At 43.8% G+C, this 18,318-nt stretch overlaps 1 protein-coding gene and 1 pseudogene across 1 annotated transcript in view; both read right to left on the bottom strand.

Moving 5' to 3' along the window:
* FRK (fyn related Src family tyrosine kinase) overlaps positions 1-18,092 on the bottom strand; it is a 97,067-nt gene extending 78,975 nt beyond the window's left edge. Inside the window, exon 1 of the mRNA XM_041752799.1 lies at positions 17,552-18,092. Within this exon, the coding sequence (XP_041608733.1) occupies positions 17,552-17,913 (362 nt within the window). The 5' untranslated portion in view covers positions 17,914-18,092. The remainder of the gene's footprint in view (positions 1-17,551) is intronic.
* Positions 15,790-16,409, bottom strand: LOC121489636 (annotated as a pseudogene).
* Positions 18,093-18,318: the final 226 nt, after the last annotated feature.

Below are 18,318 nucleotides of genomic sequence, written 5' to 3'. Positions count from 1 at the left end.
TCTTGATGACCTTTGGTAAGAGCAGCTTCCTGGAGTGGGAAGAGTAAAAGTCGACCTGCGGTCAGTTCAAGAGATAATCAGCCAGAAAAATTCAGATTGTGGGGAATTCTACAGGAAGAGGAAATAAATTTCAAGGAAATAAACACAGAGGAAGGATCCATGTTAAAGGAGATTAAATGAGACAAATCAACCATTGGTAATATAGGGATATTATCTGGATTCACAAACAAGCCATAAAACAAATCCACCAAGATTTACATTTGAACAAAGTACCAAAAAGTCTTTAAGACTATGAGAAGTTTCCCAGTGACTGAATATTTAATGATATTAGGAATTTGTTTTTTTAGGAGCGATCATCATAATGATGTTTGTTTAAGAGTATTTCATGATGTTTATAGACACCTACAAAAAGAATTTACAGAAATAATTATATGATGTCTAGGATTTGCTTCAAAACAACCCAGTGTGGGGGGTGTGAGTAAGGGTAGGAAGAAGGAATACCAGGATGAGATAAATTGCCATGCGTTGGTAATTGGTTTTTTGTTTTGGTTTGGTTTTTTTGTTTGTTTGTTGTTATGTTTTAGCTTATTATACATGAGAAGAAAGTTTCTCATTTGTCATTTCTTTTCTTTATGAAGTAAATGTAATACAGGAAATTCTCTTTGGAGAGTAGCAGAATGAACTTAGAGCTATTTTAACATAAATGCTACTCACAGGTGACAAAAAATTAAGTTCACTGTAATAAGGTCTTGCTATATTATATAAATATGCATCAAGGAAATATATTCCCCTATAGGTTTTTTTTATATATAAATTTATTTTTTATTGGTGTTCAATTTGCCAACATATAGAATAATTGTTAAGCAGAGTGACGAGACATGGGGCGGAGCACATACCGTTTTCTATACTTCTGTAAAAAAAAAAAAAAAAGTAAAAATGAGAGAGAGAGAAAAGAAGGAAAGAGACCCAAGTATAGGCAACTTTTGTAAAGGTTTGCTCCACAGGAGAGGAGATTAACGTGCAGAAGCCATCAGGGAAGAGTTAAGAGTTGTTTGTAAAAGTTAAGAACGTTGATCTTGTTGGCTGCTACATAGCTCTCCAGGAAGAAATTAGGTCTGAAAAATCATTTAATTCTTTACTAACTGGAATTTAAATGGCAGTGGTGAATTTAAGAGAGGTCAACAATTTTTATAAGGAATCAACACGTATCATTCAGTTTCAGTTGAACCCACAGCACGCTTGAGAATCAGGCACATTCTAAACTTGCTAAAGTTTTTAATCTTCTCCAATATGACCCAGTCATCACTCATTCCTACACATCTATCAAAAACATACTTTCAGAGACCTTCTACCAAATATTAGTGACTGAAAAGCCTGCTTCAAAGTTATAATCTAGCAACTTGTTTGATTAGCAGACTATTGTGCATGATAGTTAATAAATTTGGGTTAAAAGTACCAAACGCCTGAATCAAAAAAAAAAAAAAAGGAAGAAATAAGGAGAATTATCATGTAATTCACGTAGCTCGAAGTACAACTATCGTTCAAGTCTTCCTTCACTCTCCACCGTACGGTTCCCAGGATCGGCGGCCAAGTTCTGAGTTTCTGTGTTGCTACAACTGCTCGTGAATAAATAGTGAGCAGGTGAATGTCTGTTTCTATGGTTTCTATTTACAGTAGGAAGGAACGTTCAGGGTGATCTTTGGCACTTGTTCCTGGTCTTTGTGATAGAAATGTAAGGACTGTTTCCACCCCCTCGTGCCGAGCCTTAGTCTCCGTGATCTTGTCTTCCCTTGGACTGTTTTTCTTTCCTCCTTCCTGGCTCTCCTTCTCAAGGATCATGACCTCTCCGTTTCAGTAAACATGATTCCATTTCAGTTTTCCATTCTCCAAAAACCGTCTGGATAGAAAAGGGACAAGCAGTAGAGCTATGTGGCCTTTGCTAATAAGTTTGTCTGAACAAATACTTGGTTTCTGCAAACAGATCAGCAATTTAAGAAGAAATAACCAAGTTTCCTTCCTTCTTCGCTCAGACAAAGCCTCTTTCCATGACAAATCCTGGAGTCGTGGGGACAGTCTCCCCCCGTCAGCAGCAGCAGCTGAGATCCCATTAGATAAGGTAAGCCCCAGGCATGCGGCGAATCTCGCCAGTTCCTTGGGTTGCCCTCAGCAAATAGACCTACTTCCTCCTGGACCATCCTAAACCATTCATGACGTACACTCCTGTTTCTACAATGGCACAAAATCACAGCAACCAAAAAGTTGCTGGAATATGTTCAAATGGATAAAAACACAGGTTTGAAAAACAAGTTGGGATCATTTTCCCCAAAATACCTACTATACTAAACTAAATCGCTCGGTGTGCTCAATGAGCTCCGTCAGGTATGACAACGCAGTAAGAACGTTCATCCAAATACGTGTGGACGTGGCTCGCGTTCCCAGAACCACTCAGCCCAGATTCCTGGGAGATATTCCCTCTTTATGTTTGAGGAAGATTAACTTCCGTTAAACTACTTTCAAAAATCAAACTGAAAAATATTCCTTCGAAAGAGATTTTTTTTTTTGAAAAATTGCATTTTGTCCATTTAATGAATGCAACCGCTTTACACGATAAATACGCGTCCACTTAACTTTACATGTGAATGTATCGGAGGTGGGGTGAGCAAAATCAGTCAACTGAGTCCCAGGAAGAGTCCTCAGAACCGGGAGAAGCTTGCGGAGCCTTCCTCTGTATACGTTCACCTGCTTATCCTTCTAACCCCCCCAAAAGCAATTTCGTATTCTGCGTGTGAACATGTCATCAGAAAAAAAAGAAAAGAGTTATTGTTATTAACAGCCTTTTCTTCAACTCTTAAGTCAACGAATGACAAAACCTTCAGGTTCCCGAAGGGAAATGGGGCACACCCAAGTGTGTCAGCACTTTGTCTGCGAGACTTTCTTAATCGCTGGGAGCCCGCAAAGCGAGGAGCTTGCTCTAATGCCCTAAGAGTCTTTAGTTCCACGGCCCTGCCCAGTGACTGGCGTTACAGACCTCCCACACTGCCACCGAGGCTGCTCCGCGCGTTTGCACACGGCGTGGGAGGTCGAGTCATCCTCAGGCCCCGCCAGTCACTGACTGGGCCTCACTTCCCGGACAGCGGACGCGGGTGGGGGTGGTCTCCTGTGCACTCTGCGAGTCACCGACGCCGAAGCGTGGTATGTCACCGGATGGCAGAAAGGGGGTAGACACAGACGAAAAGGATGCAGTGCACCTCCTTCCACAATAATCAGCATCTGATTTTTCACGCTGCGGACCCCAAAGCAACGCCGGAGCCAGACGTAAAAGCCCAGAGATAGTTTCTTAAAATAACAGAAGCCTGGAATCATGAGTTGCCCCCCCCCCCCAGCCCATACCTGTCCGACTTACTTCGGTTCGTAGCAAGGCACCCTCCTCAGTCCCCCTCACCGCACACCGAGCCCAGCTCTTACCTGGCTCCTCACCCATCTCCTTTCTTATCCTGCCTTCTCCCAGCCTCACTTCAAGCTCCTCCAGCACCACCATTGTACTCTTTCATTTTTGCTTATGGGATCTTGTTTGTTCCTCACATCTTCTTTTCTGACGTTTTTTAAAAATTCACCTGCCCTTTCTTTTTATTAAGAGATTTTATTTATTGACCCATGAGAGACACAGAGAGAGGCAGAGACATGGGCAGAGGGAGAAGCAGGCTCCCTGCGGGGAGCCCGATGTGGGACTCGATATCAAGACCCCAGGGTCACGCCCTGAGCCCAAGGCAGATGCTCAACCAACCGCTGAGCCCCCAGGCGCCCCCATCTGCCCCCTTTAACCCACACTTTGAACCACTGACTCCCCCCCCCCCCCGCCCTGTTCCCTTTGTTCCAATCCTTGTCTTCGTTCCTTTGTGCGTTTCTCCTCAAACGCACGTGGGTCTGACACGGGGCTGAAGCCCCTACCGAGGGTCCTCTCCTGCCCCACTGCAGACCATGAGATAACCACAATGAGTACGCACACTGCCCGCAATCCCAGGGACCAGGAGGAAGGCCAGGGAGGTTGTGTCAAATTCTCCAGCAAACAGTGACGTAGGCCCGACTGATACTGACCAGGGCCACAAACCAGGTAAGGGGCAGGGGACAGCACCAGCCAGGTTAGAACCAGGGAAAGAAACTGGGGGCCCGTAAAGGAGGCCGGGTAGGGTCGTGGCCAACAACCGCTGATTGTATTCTATCCAACAACTTGTCATCTTTGCCTTAGGATTAGTCCCTCAATCAAGCTCAGAAAGACAGTTTAAAAATGTATTCTTCAATATATAAAGATATAAAATCACTTTTTTCTTTCTAATTTGAGATTTTAAAATGTGAAACATGCCTAGAATTATAATTATTATGCATGTATTAAAGTAGGTTATAATAACAGACTCCTATAAAATTCAGCATTGATTCTATAAAATAAGAACAAAAAAGGACTCAAAAAAAAAAAGAGAGAGAGAGAGAGAGAAGGAAAAAAATAAGCCAGACTTAAGGTCAAAACTGGTTATTGTAAACAAGCATTTAACTGAACTCTGAGCTTCCCAGTACCTAACAATTAAAAGAAATGTGATGTATAATAAAATTCTTATTATCTGCTATAAGGAAGTAAATAATTTTTCAAGAGAAACAACCTTTGCCTATGCTAATTTTGTAACACAGGTTCCTACACATTTTTTACATGGTTCCTTTTAGAATATCATAAAGCCTATAACCCCTTATCCTAAAAAAAAAAAAAAAATGCACAAATCTACATCGCATAAACTTTACATGCAGTTTCAGAAGATTCCAGACTGTCTCAAGTCTGTCTCTTGAAGGTTAAGGATTATTGTCATTGAAATTTGGGGACGGGCATCTTAAAAGTCATAGTGGATAATGACAATAGAAATTGCAAAAGTTGTATGTTTTCCTCTTATGTATGCTGTTAGGAGGGTAATATTAAAGGATAATCCGATGAAAGTAGTTTTATGAGGAAGGTAACATCATGAACCGTATATGTTCAATCACAATATTTGTACGTGACCTTTTGGCCAGTATTTCTGCCACCCTTAGTTTCTCATGACACAAGTGACTTCTAATCATTTAAGTGCCCTACAGGAGTATAGAATTTATGGTCCTTAGATGAGTAAATCAAATAGCTACTGCTTATCACTCCCCGACTTTGTTTGATAGTTTACTAACATGTGTGCCTACTCAAACAATGTATTATTTGGTTTCCCTTATTTGTAGACTTTATAAAATAGAATATTATATGCAATCTCTTGAAATCTTCTTTTCACTCGACATTATGCTTCCAGAATCCATCCCTGCCGTTCTATGCCACTCAATTCATCATTTTCGCTATCGTATAGTATTCCATGGAGTAATAAACCACAAATTATCCCTTCCTAGTAATAGGCACTTGGAGCGATTCTAATCTTTTGCTATTAGAAACTGAGTTGCGATCAACATTTCCCAGGAAAAAAGGTTTTACTCTGGGGATGGCGCAGGGGAGGAACTCATAGGGCCATTAGTAGTAGTAGCCTCAGTCATGGGCTAGCTGGTTATATGGATTCCAAATATCAATGGTTCATTGATAATTAGGCTTTATGACTTACCTTCAAACTGCACATATTATTTGTAGTTATGAAACGTGCTTTTTAAAAGACTAAGGTTTTTAAAGCCATTAATAAACTAGAATATTTTATAATATTAAAATTTTTGGAAAATGGGCAATTATGCTTTAAAAGGTATCAGGAGTTTCATCAAGCACCAAAATGATCATAAGTGAAAAACCACCTGTCGGGATTCTTTGGTCTTCACTAATTATTATGAAACTATTTTGCTTTCTACCACTTTGCCAGGACTAACGAAATCAATACCACGACTTTCTATTTTGTTAAGCGACTGCTTCCTTAAGCTAGGCTTTGGATAAGAGCACAGAGTTCAAAGTGATTCAGCAACAAAACCAGTATCTGCCTGACTTCCAGTAAACTATTGCATAATACAGATACAAGATATCGAGTCACTTCTGTATTGCTTTTATCTGAAATATCACTGTACTCGCCGTATTAGAACAGCCTAAAGCTACAAGAGAAGAATATCCTTTAACTGCAGCAGACAAGAGAAGACAGTCGGGGCTCACGTAAGCCACTCCCATCTATCTTCCAGGAAAATGCAAAGAGGACCATGTATTGCATTTTGGAATAGTTGGATCTGAGTGCATTCTTTTTATTTTGTAAAACAGCACTACTACTCTACCGCAGAAAACAAGTACTAAAAGTGTAGATGCAAAAAATCTAAAATTAAATAAAAATGTAGATGCAAGGTGTATAATTAAGTATTGAAGTATTTTTAAGCAGCTGTTCGAGTGACTGAGTTCAATCTTCCTACATGACCCCAAAACTTGGGAGTATAGTACCAAAGAGGAAAAACTCGTTAATTTTTCCAACAATTCTGGGACGACCAAATTGACTTTGCTGAAAATGAACCCTCAACCTATTCCTGCTCTAGCCCAAACTCCAAATGTCACATATCCCAACCCACCCAACTGCCTCTTTTGATTTTGTTTTCCTTTAGCTGAGTGTCAGGATGGCCCCAATCCCGAGTCTAGAGCCCTGTCATACAATACTGTTTCCTACGGCTCAGCCCAGTCCAACCTTCCCAAGGCAGAGCCCTAGAAGAAACCTGAAGCTCCTCGTCAAACTCTCTTTACCTCATGACATCGTCCATAATCACTTCATGAAACTGCTTTTTAGTGTCATCAGTAATCTCCAGGAAATTCTAATACTTTTTACCTCTTTTTCATTACTCTGGTCTTTCTTTAGCATTTGACCCAAAAATCTCCTTGACATTCTATCTTCTTATTTTGAAAAATATGCTCTTTGTTTTTGTTCTACTTTCACGAATTCTTCACTGTTTTCTTGCAGTGGCTCTTCTTCTTCCTTGTATTTGTTAGGTTTTGCTTCAAAACACTATTCAATTAACTCACAAATCTGAAGGTGAATGATCTGGGATGAGCCCTGTTGATCTTAGCCGGGTTTGACCATGACTCTCCGGTCAACGGGAGAGTCAGTTGGGACAAGGAATACCTCTCTTCACACAATCTCTCATCGTCCAGGGGGTCTGCTCGGGTTTTTTCTCATGTTACCTGCAGAAAAGTCCCAACACACAAGCGCTTTTCAATCTCTGTTTTTGTCACATTTACCATTGTTCCACTGGCCAAAACAAGTCAGTTGGCCAAACTGGGAGTTTGGGTGGGAGGAGACCTCCAAAGTGCGTGGACACAAGGAGGTGTGAACAAACAGGGCCATTGCTGTGATCTGCACACTGCGCTTGCTCACCTAAAATATGGGCATTTCTAAAGAGCTGATCTTTGGCCCCTTCTCCTATTTCTTTGGCTCACGCTGTATGGTTCTTATAATCCTCGTGAAGTCTATGATATTCTGCAATTCTTGTTCCTGTAACATCTAATAACACCTCTGTGTGAATGCCTTCAAAATTGAAAATTCCATTTTTTTTCGGAAAATTCCAACTTTATATCCATCGTCCTATTAACAAGAAATACAAAATCATATGAAAAACAAATTATGAATTCTTCCAATGACGGTTAGAAAAAGCTTCTTAGAAAAGGGTGGGCCTTATGAGCTGAACCCTGAAAGAAACGTATGATTTTTCCCAAACCAGGACTGATCTATGTATTTGTTTCTTCATTGATTCATTAAGTAATAATTTTTTCAGTGCACGCCACATGACAGTTTGCGCTACTCTTACGGCATTTATCAGCACCTATCTTACGCTAGCTGAGAAAACAGCCCCTGACATCCAAGAGCTGGCCGTGCACTATGACTAGGTCTTGCTGTTCTCCTGTTGAGCATAAACAACTTCAAAGAACACCAAAACCAGATGAGGCCACTCTGTGACCATGATGGAGCAAGTCGAAAACAAGATCAGATCACTTTTAATCATACCTGAATACCCACAAAAATGTGGATACTATCCAGCCACAAAAATGACCAAACATCCAGTTATCTTGGCTACCACGAGCAACTGTTGTTTCCCTACCAACTAATTACAGCCTTAATCTTGAACTAGTCTTCCCTCCTTCTCATCAAAATTTATTAAAATACCCAATTGTACAGTTATCCCCCCTTTCTGACAGCAGTCAATCCAGGGTGAAGCCTTGCTTCTTTAAATCCTCCCCAAGGGCCACCTGGGAGGCTCAGCGGTTCAGCGTCTGCCTTCAGCCCAGGGCATGATCCCGGGGTCCTGGGACTGTGTCCTGCATCTGGCTCCTTGCAGGGAGCCTGCTTCTCCCTCTGCCTGTGTCTCTGCCTCTCTCTGTGTGTCTCTCATGAATAAATAAATACAATATTTAAAAATAATAAAAATAAAAAATAAGTCCTCCCCAAAATTACGCCCCCAAATTCTATGATGCATCCTTTCTAACATGCTCTTACTAAGATGTCCACTGTTGCTCTTGCTGTGTTCTCCTTCCCCACAACGAGCAGTATATCAGCACAGGTGTATTCCTGGTGGTCTTTGGCTGGTGTGCACTGACATACATTCTTGATTTATTTGTCTTACCTCCAGAGATTTCTGGAGAAGCACTGTCTGATTCATTTTGATGTGTCCCACTATATAAAAGTCAATGACTAGAAATGCTGAGAAGATTCTGGAGAAAGTATCCTGAGTCATCTATCATAGATATAACACAGGCATCTTCCAGAGATGACTTCCTAGAAGTGACTTTTCAAGCAGCACAATTCTGGGGCTTGCAGGGATATGTCCCTCCTATATTTAAGTTTATTTATTTATTATTTTTAGCAATATCCACACCTAATGTTGAGCTCAAACTCACAACCCCAAGGTCAAGGGTTGTGTGCTTTTCTGACTGAGACAGCCTAGGCACCCCAGATAATTCCCTCCTATAATGAGAATCTTGGTATGTCAAAATTGATCAATATTCAGAAATAGAAAAAAAAAAGATGTATGTGAGATTGGAATAGCATCAGAGTGACTTTATTTTTTTTAAGAATTTATTTATCCATTCAGGAGAGACACAGAGAGAGAGGCAGAGACACAGGCAGAGGGAGAAGCAGGCTCCCTGCGGGGAGCCTGATGCGGGATTCGATCCCAGGACCCTGGGGTCATGCCCTGAGCCGAGGGCAGACACTCAACCTCTGAGCCACCCAGGTGCTCCCATCAGAGTGACTTTAAATCTACCCAACAATACTGGCCTTTCATAGGAGCCATATGGGATTCTTCTGAATCATCTAAATCATGCTGCCAACGTGGTAGGCAACATTTGTGTTAATGGAAATATTTATTTTGATGTAAGATTCTAAATGTCTTTCAAAATAGATACCTAATATAAATTTTAAAAGTTCTTAGTGATAGAAGTTCTTGAATTACAAAAGTTCTTAGCTTTAGCACTTCTTGAATTGCATTCTCATTTTACCCTTCAAAAGGCACAAAATTCATGAAAAAAATCCCTAATTGAGAAATCTAGTCTGAATTTAAAGGCATTACAAAATATGCATATGAATAAAAAAGAAGACAAAAACTTAAAGAATATAACACTAAAACTAATTCAATTTTTAAGAGAAAACCTAACCAAAAAAGTTTGTAGAAAAAAATGACATCGTGACAAAAAGATCATACACAAGGCACAGTCTATATGGCATCTGAAATTAGTCAAATAAGCATGAAGGCATATACTACAGATCACATGATCTACATTTGCATCTATATAGTTTAAGATTCTTATTACGTTAATCTTCAAAATAGTCCACATAAACTAATACTAAAGTTGCAGGCGTCAGGAAAACAGCCATAGGAGATCTAAAATACCAGCCAAGCTACCATCAATCTATATAACGACCTTCCCCCAGAAAAACTGGCCAATCTTTCCAGTGCTAACAAGTGTGAAGAACCCCCATTAAAAATGGGAGTCAGAAAGTGCTGCAGAGAAATTAGCAGCTAATTAGTAAGAAAACTAGTAAAAAGAACATACAATTATTGTGTGTGGTAATGTTTTAGAATGTGACAGTGAAAATCTATTAATATTCAGTAAAAGCATCAAACTTTCAGCGTGCACAATCTGAAAAATATTTCATATACATAATAGTTTGAAATTATGTATGTTAAGCATAAAAACTGAAATTATAAGTCTGGCCCATGACATTAATTTTGTAAATTGGGTTTTGGTTTTCTGTCCATTTAAAAGCCCAAGCCAATAATTCTTTACTCTAAATATAACCATAATATAGTTTAATGCGTATGTATGTGATTTTTAAATACCATTTCAATAAGATTCACAATCTGTTTCCAGCTTGATATTCATTCTACATTATGGATAATATTCACAGCAATCTGTGAACCCTAAGCATTTTTTTCCCCACTAGTGGATTAGAGCCACTAATTTCTGGGACCTGGAAATTATGCTATTATGACTATGAGTTTAATCAAAAATTAAGACATGAACAATTCATTGAGAAAAAAATGCAAAATGCCCTTTGCCTTTAGGAACTCATTAGATATTTCTGGTAGGTAAAAAAACAATTCAGAGAGGAACTGTTTAAAAAAAAAAAAAAAGGTTGGCTTTGTCAGCTACTCTTGAAAACTTCTGAGATTTGCAGATAAGCAAACATTTATTGAATTACTCGTTTGCCCAACCAACAGGTAGGAGTGATCCTCATGCACAGGCACTGCGCCAAGCTCAGGGCCCAGGGCAATGGCTTCTCTCCACCCGCCCCCACCCCAACGGCTTATGGTCTTACAGAAAATAGATAAGCAATGACCATAAAGGATGTTAAAGGTAGAAATCTTCTGAGCTGAGGCCTCAGCCGGGATGCACAAAGTATGATCTATTTAGATAGAAGTAAATGGGGAGCCACACGACTCAATAATAGGTACCACTCATGAAGCCCTCCCTACGCGTCAGATTCTCTGTGATGTGCGCTTTTCCCACAAATAATCTCATTTTTGTCACATAATGACCCTACAAGATAGGAGTCACTTTTATTCCTCTTTTACATACGAGAAACTGAGGCAGAGGGGTCAAATAATTTGCTCAGGTTCACGCGGCTAAGCCATGACAGAGCCAGACGCAAATCTAGATCATCTGGTCCCATGGCCTGTGTTCATGAGCACAGAAAAAGGGTAAGTAGCGTCATATCTCAATTAAAATTCTATGCCACCAACATTTTGACCTACTTAAAATATCCAGCAGAAGAACCCAAAGATTGCTCTGATTTTGATTTGCAGCAGAGCGGTATCGCACTGCAGCACTGAGAGCTGGAGACTCCAAAGGGAATTTTCTGAGCTGATAATCAGGCGGTTAATTGGGGCAAAACCTTGTTTGTTTTTCTCTTGGGAGCCTCCAGACCCAGGAGACAGCTCATAAGAGTCGCTTAACAAGAGTCAGTCCTACTTTATTGCATAGAAGGCTGCGCCTGTCCCATGTAGGATGATCGCCTGTAGGTGCTTTTCTAGTGATTTAAACTACTCAAAGTGGACACGTCAGATCGGTTTGCGAATATACCGATGCCTTTGGTACGGCCGCTGGGGAAAGTAGAGTGGAAGTTCCTCAAAAAAAAAGAAATTTTTTTTTAGTCCCTCAAAAAATTTAAAAATAGAAATATTATATGATCAAAACATTCCACTCATGGGTATTTACCCAAATAAAGTGAAAACCCTCATTTGAAAAGACATAAGCACCCTGTGTTTAGTGCGGCATTATCTCACAATAACCAGGACGCGGAGGCAACCTAAGTGTCCATCAGTAGACGAACAGATAAGGAAGATGTGGGTGTCTGTGTGTGTGTGTGTGTGTGTGTGTGTGTGAATATTACACAGTCATAAAAAAAAAAAGGTGAGATCACACCATCTGAGACACGGATGGACCTAGAGGGTAATAGGCTAAGTGAAATAGTCAGGCTAAGAAAGACAAATACCGTATGATTCCACTCATAAGTGAAATCTAAACAAACAAAAAAAAACAAATTAGTAGACAAAAAGCAGAATCAGATCAGACCTATACAAACAGAGAACAAACTGAGGGAGGAGGATGGGTTTGGGCAAAAATGGATGGAAGGGAGGGGGAGATAGAGGCTTCCAGGTGTGGAATGAATACGATACAGCGATAAAGGGCGCAGCGTGGGAGACACGGGCCGGATGGTAGCCGCACCTGCGGCCAACAGCGTGACGTACACTCGTGAATCACTACGTTGCACACCCGCAACTAACGTCACATTGTATGTCAGTCGTACTCAACTAAAATATATATATATTCTGATGCTTTTATTTGTGCATTAATAAGAGTTTTAATTTTTAAGCCACATTATTCACTAATAAGATTCAAAAGGTGGCTTTACTTCCCGCCTGGGAAAGAAGTCTACTGACCCCAAGTTTGAAGGTCACTAGGAACACTCTGTCCACCTCATATTGGGTGGTTCTTAAATTCAGCAGTATTCATCAAATCCTGAAGCTCCGATCCTATTTTTAAATGGTGGGGGTGAAAGAATTCTCGTCCGGAGAATATACCACTTTATTTCTCAATGCTACTTTCCTCCAGCCAGACAATGGCAACGACCTTAGGTTAGATAAAATTTTGACAGAACTCTAGTTTGATATATTAAAGAGGAGCACGATTAGGAAACTATGCCCTAAACAGATGGGGAGAAATTCCATTACCTTTATACGTCATAAAATTCTAACACTTTTATTTCATAGCATAAACTACCAACAAAATTACAAGGTACAAATATTTTTAATGCAGTTTATAAAAAAATGGTGAATAGGAGAGGACTTGGAAATAATCTGCCTTTATGCGGTGATGGGAAGAGGAGAAAAAGCTTCCCACTGAATGCGTTCCTAGCTCAATGTGGTATAAAGTGTGTGAGCACCACCTAAAGCACACTTAGACAATTAGGCACAGAACTTTTTAAACGCTTTGTAGATAAACGATTTGCTACGTGCAAACTGTACGATTGCTGATCAGTTTGCTTTTCATCGCTACGTTGCATTAGTTAAATTTTTTTACAGTAAAAACATGGAATTTAAAGCTGTTGTTCTTGCCTCCACGATTTATATGTAATTTCCATACCATTATTTTCTGGGTGAACTTTGTCTCTAAAAACGCTGGGCATAGGGCAGCCCCGGTGGTGCAGGGGTTTGGTGCCACCTGTGGCCCTTGGTGTGATCCTGGAGACCCCGGGATCGAGTCCCACGTCGGGCTCCCTGCATGGAGCTTGCTTCTCCCTCTGCCTGTGTCTCTGCCTCTCTTTCTCTCTGTGTCTCTCATGAATAAATAAATAAATAAATAAAATCTTTAAAAAAAAAAAAAGAATGGTTTTATTACATCACTTAATGCAAGATATTTAGAAAAGATAAAGCATTTCAAGGTGGAATAACAATCAAGTACTAAATTGCTTTATCTTTTCACAATAGTATAGTTCTTTTTAGTTTTTTTAACATCTCTACTTCTTGTATTAAAAACAAACAAAAAAATGCTAAAACCTTCAATCGATTTACCCTGACACTGATAACTCCAGAATTATCAGCACTGTTTTCTCATTCGGGCAAGTCAAGAATAAAAACACAAACAGATAAATACTAACATCCGCTGCATTAAACTAGTCTGATTAGGAGTTAGATGACTCAATTTTCACCGGTTTCCCATTACCTCTCATCCCACACATGTAAATATAAACAATCGCCTTTACTCAACACTATACACAGAGCTCACTGTAAAATAAACTACGTTAACTTCCACAGTATTTGAAAAACTATGAAATGCAACCTTGAAAAACCCAATGAAGAAAGACATTAAAAAGCCATCTTTGTGTAGCTCCCCGGCTACGAAGGCTGTGTGGGGGCCACGTGGAGACCCTTCACTCAGGAGACTGTTCACTGCTTACCCACTAAGTTTAAATCACTACCACTTGAAATGGCCTGGAATTACAGAGGCTGCAGCTACCTGCACTGGAAGTATTGAAGAATTTAGCCATTTGGTGGCAAGAACCCTCTTTGAGAACCTAGGTTCATAGATGATGGCCATCGTGTACACTTAAATGAAAAGAAATAACCCAGGCTGACCAACATCTTCTGGGCATCGAGCTTCTATGCCAGTGGATGTGAAGATCCCAAGGGGAGCCCGCTATAGAGATACAGGTTGGTAGTGACACACGCAAATACTGCTGAGAACCAATTCCAAGAGGAAACAAGGAAGGCAGTAATCTCTCTGACATTGGTCCTCACAACATTTTTCTAGCTCTGTCTCCCGAAGCAAGAAATAAAAGCAAAACTAACCTACTGGGACTACATCAAAATAAATAGTTTCAGCAAAGGGAAAGAAACCATCAACACAACTAAAATGCAACCCATGAATGGGAGAAGAAGATGTTTGAAAATAATATCTAATAAAGGGTTGGTATCAAAAATATATAATGAACTGATACAACTTAATACCCAAAAAACAAATAACCCAATTTAAAAAATGGGCAGAAGATATAAACAGACATTTCTACAAAGACCTTCCAGAGCCAAGAGACTCATGAAAAGATGCTCCATATCCCTCATCATCAGGGAAACGCAAATCACAACTATAATGAGCTATTATCTCGCACCTTGAGAATGGCTAAAACCAAAAACACAAGAAACAAGTGGGGGCTAGAATGTGGAGAAAAAGGAACACTTGTGCACTCTTAGTGGGGATGCAAACTGGTGCAGCCACAGAGGAAAACAGTACGGAGCTTCCTCAAACAAAAATAAAACCATCCTGTAATCCAGTAATCACACTACTGCATATTTACTAAAAAAAAAAGAAAGAAGAAGAAAGAAAAGAAAATACCGAAACACTAATTCAAAGGGATACATGCACCCGTATGTTTATTGGAGGATTATTCACAATAGCCCAACTATGGAAGCTGCCCAAGTGTCCATTGGTAGATGAATGGATAAAGATCTGATACAGATAGACGAGAGAGAGAGAGATCTATGCAGATAGCAAGATAGATGATGGATGGATGGATAGATAGATAGATAGATAGAGAGAGAGAGAGAGAGAGAGATAATGGAATATGATACAGTCGTAAAAGAATGAAATCTTGCCATTTGCAACATGGATAGAGCCAGAGAGTATAAAGGGAAGAGAAACCAGTAAGTCAAAGACAGACACCATATGATCTCATATGTGAAATTCAAGAAACAAATGAACAAAGGGAAAGAGAGAGAGAGTAAGACCAGCAAACAGATTCCCAACTAGAAAGCCAACAGGGCTACCAGAGGGGATGTGGGTGGGGGGATGCAGGAAATCGGGGTGAGGATTAAAGAGTGCCCGAGTCATGAGGAATGAAAGACGGAATGATAAGCACGTTGGTAGATTACGAGTTCAGGACTCTGCCCTGGCGTCCCGGTATCCCTTTGTGTAGGATGCACAGGGGCTGCCGAACATCGAGCGTACCTAACGCCGGACCTACCGCACCCTAAACATGGAGGAGTAAGAACATGAAGTAAGCGCTCAGGGAATAGGTATTTCCTGGGGCCCCTGGGTGGCTGAGCAGTTAAGCTCCTGCCCTCGGCCCAGGGCGTGACCCCGGGGTCCCGGGATCGAGTCCCACATCGAGTCCCTGCATGGAGCCTGCTTCTCCCTCTGCCTGTGTCTCTGACTCTCTCTGTGTCTCTGTCTCTCATGAATAAATAAAATCTTTTTTTTTTTTACACCGTATCGTTATTTTTAATGTCCAATGTTTATAATATGAGGGCTGGGGCTTTCTCCTCAACTCAAGTTTATAAATTTTCAATTGGCTTGTGAGGCCAATAGGGATACTTCTTGTCTAATTTGGTTTCTGGGAAGACTTCATTCAGGTCCTCAGTGGTCATCTGATCAGATGGAATTATGCTCTTCGTCTTCTCCAGCTCTTCTTTATATTCTTCAATCCTGGCCTTTGAGAGGGACAAAAACTCAGCACAGCTTTTCACATTTTCTTTTTCCCCAGCATCCACCTGGACAGTGTATTTATCCTCTGGCACAGGAACCTTCAGGGCATTAAACTTCTCCAAGTCACCTACCAAGCCAGCCTCTGCCACATTGGCCTACAAGTAAGCCCAGTCGACAGCAGGTGGTTTCTCAGGAAGAGCAGCCAACCTGGAGGTTAGCGTCTCATTCCAGGATTTCAGGGAGTTGGCAATGGCCTTCTGGTTTCGGGGTATGATCTCCCCAAAAGCTACCCAGTCAATGGTTTTTAGAGCAAGTTTTCGCCCAGCCATCTTGAGATCCTTCCCCAACCCCCAATAAAATCTTTTTTTTTTTTTTAAGAATAAGGTATTTCCTATAGATTATCCCAGAAAACAAATGTCTACACATATGATTGTGGCATTTGAGAACAATTCCATTCACCAGAAGTCTAGATTTCAACTCATTTCCACTTAGGTACAAAAGAAGGCCTGGAGTTGGAAGGAATCTCCGCAATGACCTGACTTGCTCGGATTTGTATTTGGGTCTGGAAAGTGGCAGTGCTGCCCCAAAGGCACCTCCTTGCTGTTTTACTCCTGGGCAAGGAGCGGATGGCGCGGCCCTCCTAGAAAGGGCCTGTGAGAACCCCCGGGCCCCCCGGGCGTCTTTCCTCTACTGAGGGTCCATCTGTAAAATGGGTCCTGAGCGCCCTTCCTTAGGTCTCGCTGGAACCGGCAGGAGCAGGGTCGGGGCCAGTCGGTCCCCACTTGCTCCTGGTCCTGCCGAACCTCGTGTCCGCCGGCAGCCGGGCTGCACCTCCTTCTCGTCCACCTGCCAGGAGCGCAGCCCCCGTCTCCCGCTGCAGGACCACACAGCCAGGCCCGCGCATGGCCCGATGGCGAGGGGACAGGGCGTCCAGCCTTCCTCTGCGCGGCCACCACGGTTCACAGGGATTTCTTCACCAGCCCCTGGGGGATGTGGCCGTCATATCGTCCTTCTTGGTGGAACCTCCCAAGTACCTGGTGCTGCCAGCCTGTGACCATGATGACCTCCAGCGCATCACTCGTGGGGGTGCGAGTCCCCACCTGCGCTCCCAGGACAAGGTCTGGGCGCGGTTGCACCGGGAAGGGGCAGTGAAAACTTAGCACCCTGGGTGCTCGCAGGCCCTGTGGGTGCCCAGGTGGGCCAGGGTGCTCGCGGGCCCTGTGGGTGCCCAGGTGGGCAGGGGCTGGAGCTTCAGAGTCTCCAGACCCAGAGAGCTGGACTTGGCTTTGACAGTGTGACTTGAGAGAGGCCTGCGGCGACCCTGCGAGGGCCAGGCCGTCGTCCCGACTGGCCCCGACCCTGCTCCTGCCCGCGGTACTCACTGCTCACCTGCCGGCAGGTGCGCCCCCTCCCCCCCCCCACCCGGCCCGCCCGCGTACTCACGGCTCCGCCTACCAGCAGGTGCGCCCCCTCCCCTCTCCCCTCCCCCTCCTCCCTCCTCCCCCCGCCCGCGTACTCACGGCTCCGCCTACCAGCAGGTGCGCCCCCTCCCCTCTCCCCTCCCCCCTCCCCTCACCCCCTCCCCCCCCCCCGGCCCGCCCGCGTACTCACGGCTCCGCCTGCAGGCTCCGGTCCTCCGCCAGGTAGTTGGAGGGCACGTAGCCCTGCGGCCGCCCCGCGCCGCCCCCGTCCAGCCGCCGGGCCAGCCACCAGCCCTCCAGGGACGCGTCCAGCACCTGCAGCCGCTCTCCGGCGCGGAAGCTCAGGTCCTCCGCGGTGCGCCCCCGGTAGTCGAACAGCGCCACGAAGTAGCGGCCGCCGCCGGGCTGCGGACCCCGCGTCGGGGCGGCGTCGGCGTCGGGGCGGGCGCGGGCCCCGGGGTTCCCGATCACCAGCGGCTTCTCGGGCTCCCGGCCCGCGCAGGGCAGCCAGCGCCGCAGGTGCGCGCACAGCCGCACGCAGGTGCCGCCCATGGCCGCTCCCCGGCCCTGCGGAGCCCCTCGCAGGGGCTGCAGAGCCCGGGTCGGTCCGCGGGCGCACCTGCCGCCGCCCCGGGCGAGGCCGCTCGCAGCACACCTGGCACTGGCGGCCCCTGCGGACGGACGGAGGAGCCCCCTCGCCTGCCGCCCTGCGGTCCGCGGGCGCAACAGGTGGGCCCGCCCTCCGCCCGCCCCGCCCGCCCCGCCCGCAGCGCGTCCCTAGGCCCGTCCCTAGGCCCGTCCCTAAGCCCGTCCCTAACCTCCCGCCAGCTGCGCCCCGCAGCGGTCCCTAAGCCCGTCCCTAACTGCCCACCCCGCAGCGTCCCTAAGCCCGTCCCTAAGCCCGTCCCTAACTGCCCACCCCGCAGCGTCCCTAAGCCCGTCCCTAACCGCCCACCC

The sequence above is a fragment of the Vulpes lagopus genome, chromosome 1 (genome assembly GCF_018345385.1).
Source record: "Vulpes lagopus strain Blue_001 chromosome 1, ASM1834538v1, whole genome shotgun sequence".
Taxonomy (NCBI): Eukaryota; Metazoa; Chordata; class Mammalia; order Carnivora; family Canidae; genus Vulpes; species Vulpes lagopus.
This window is presented reverse-complemented; position numbering and strand designations above follow the sequence as displayed.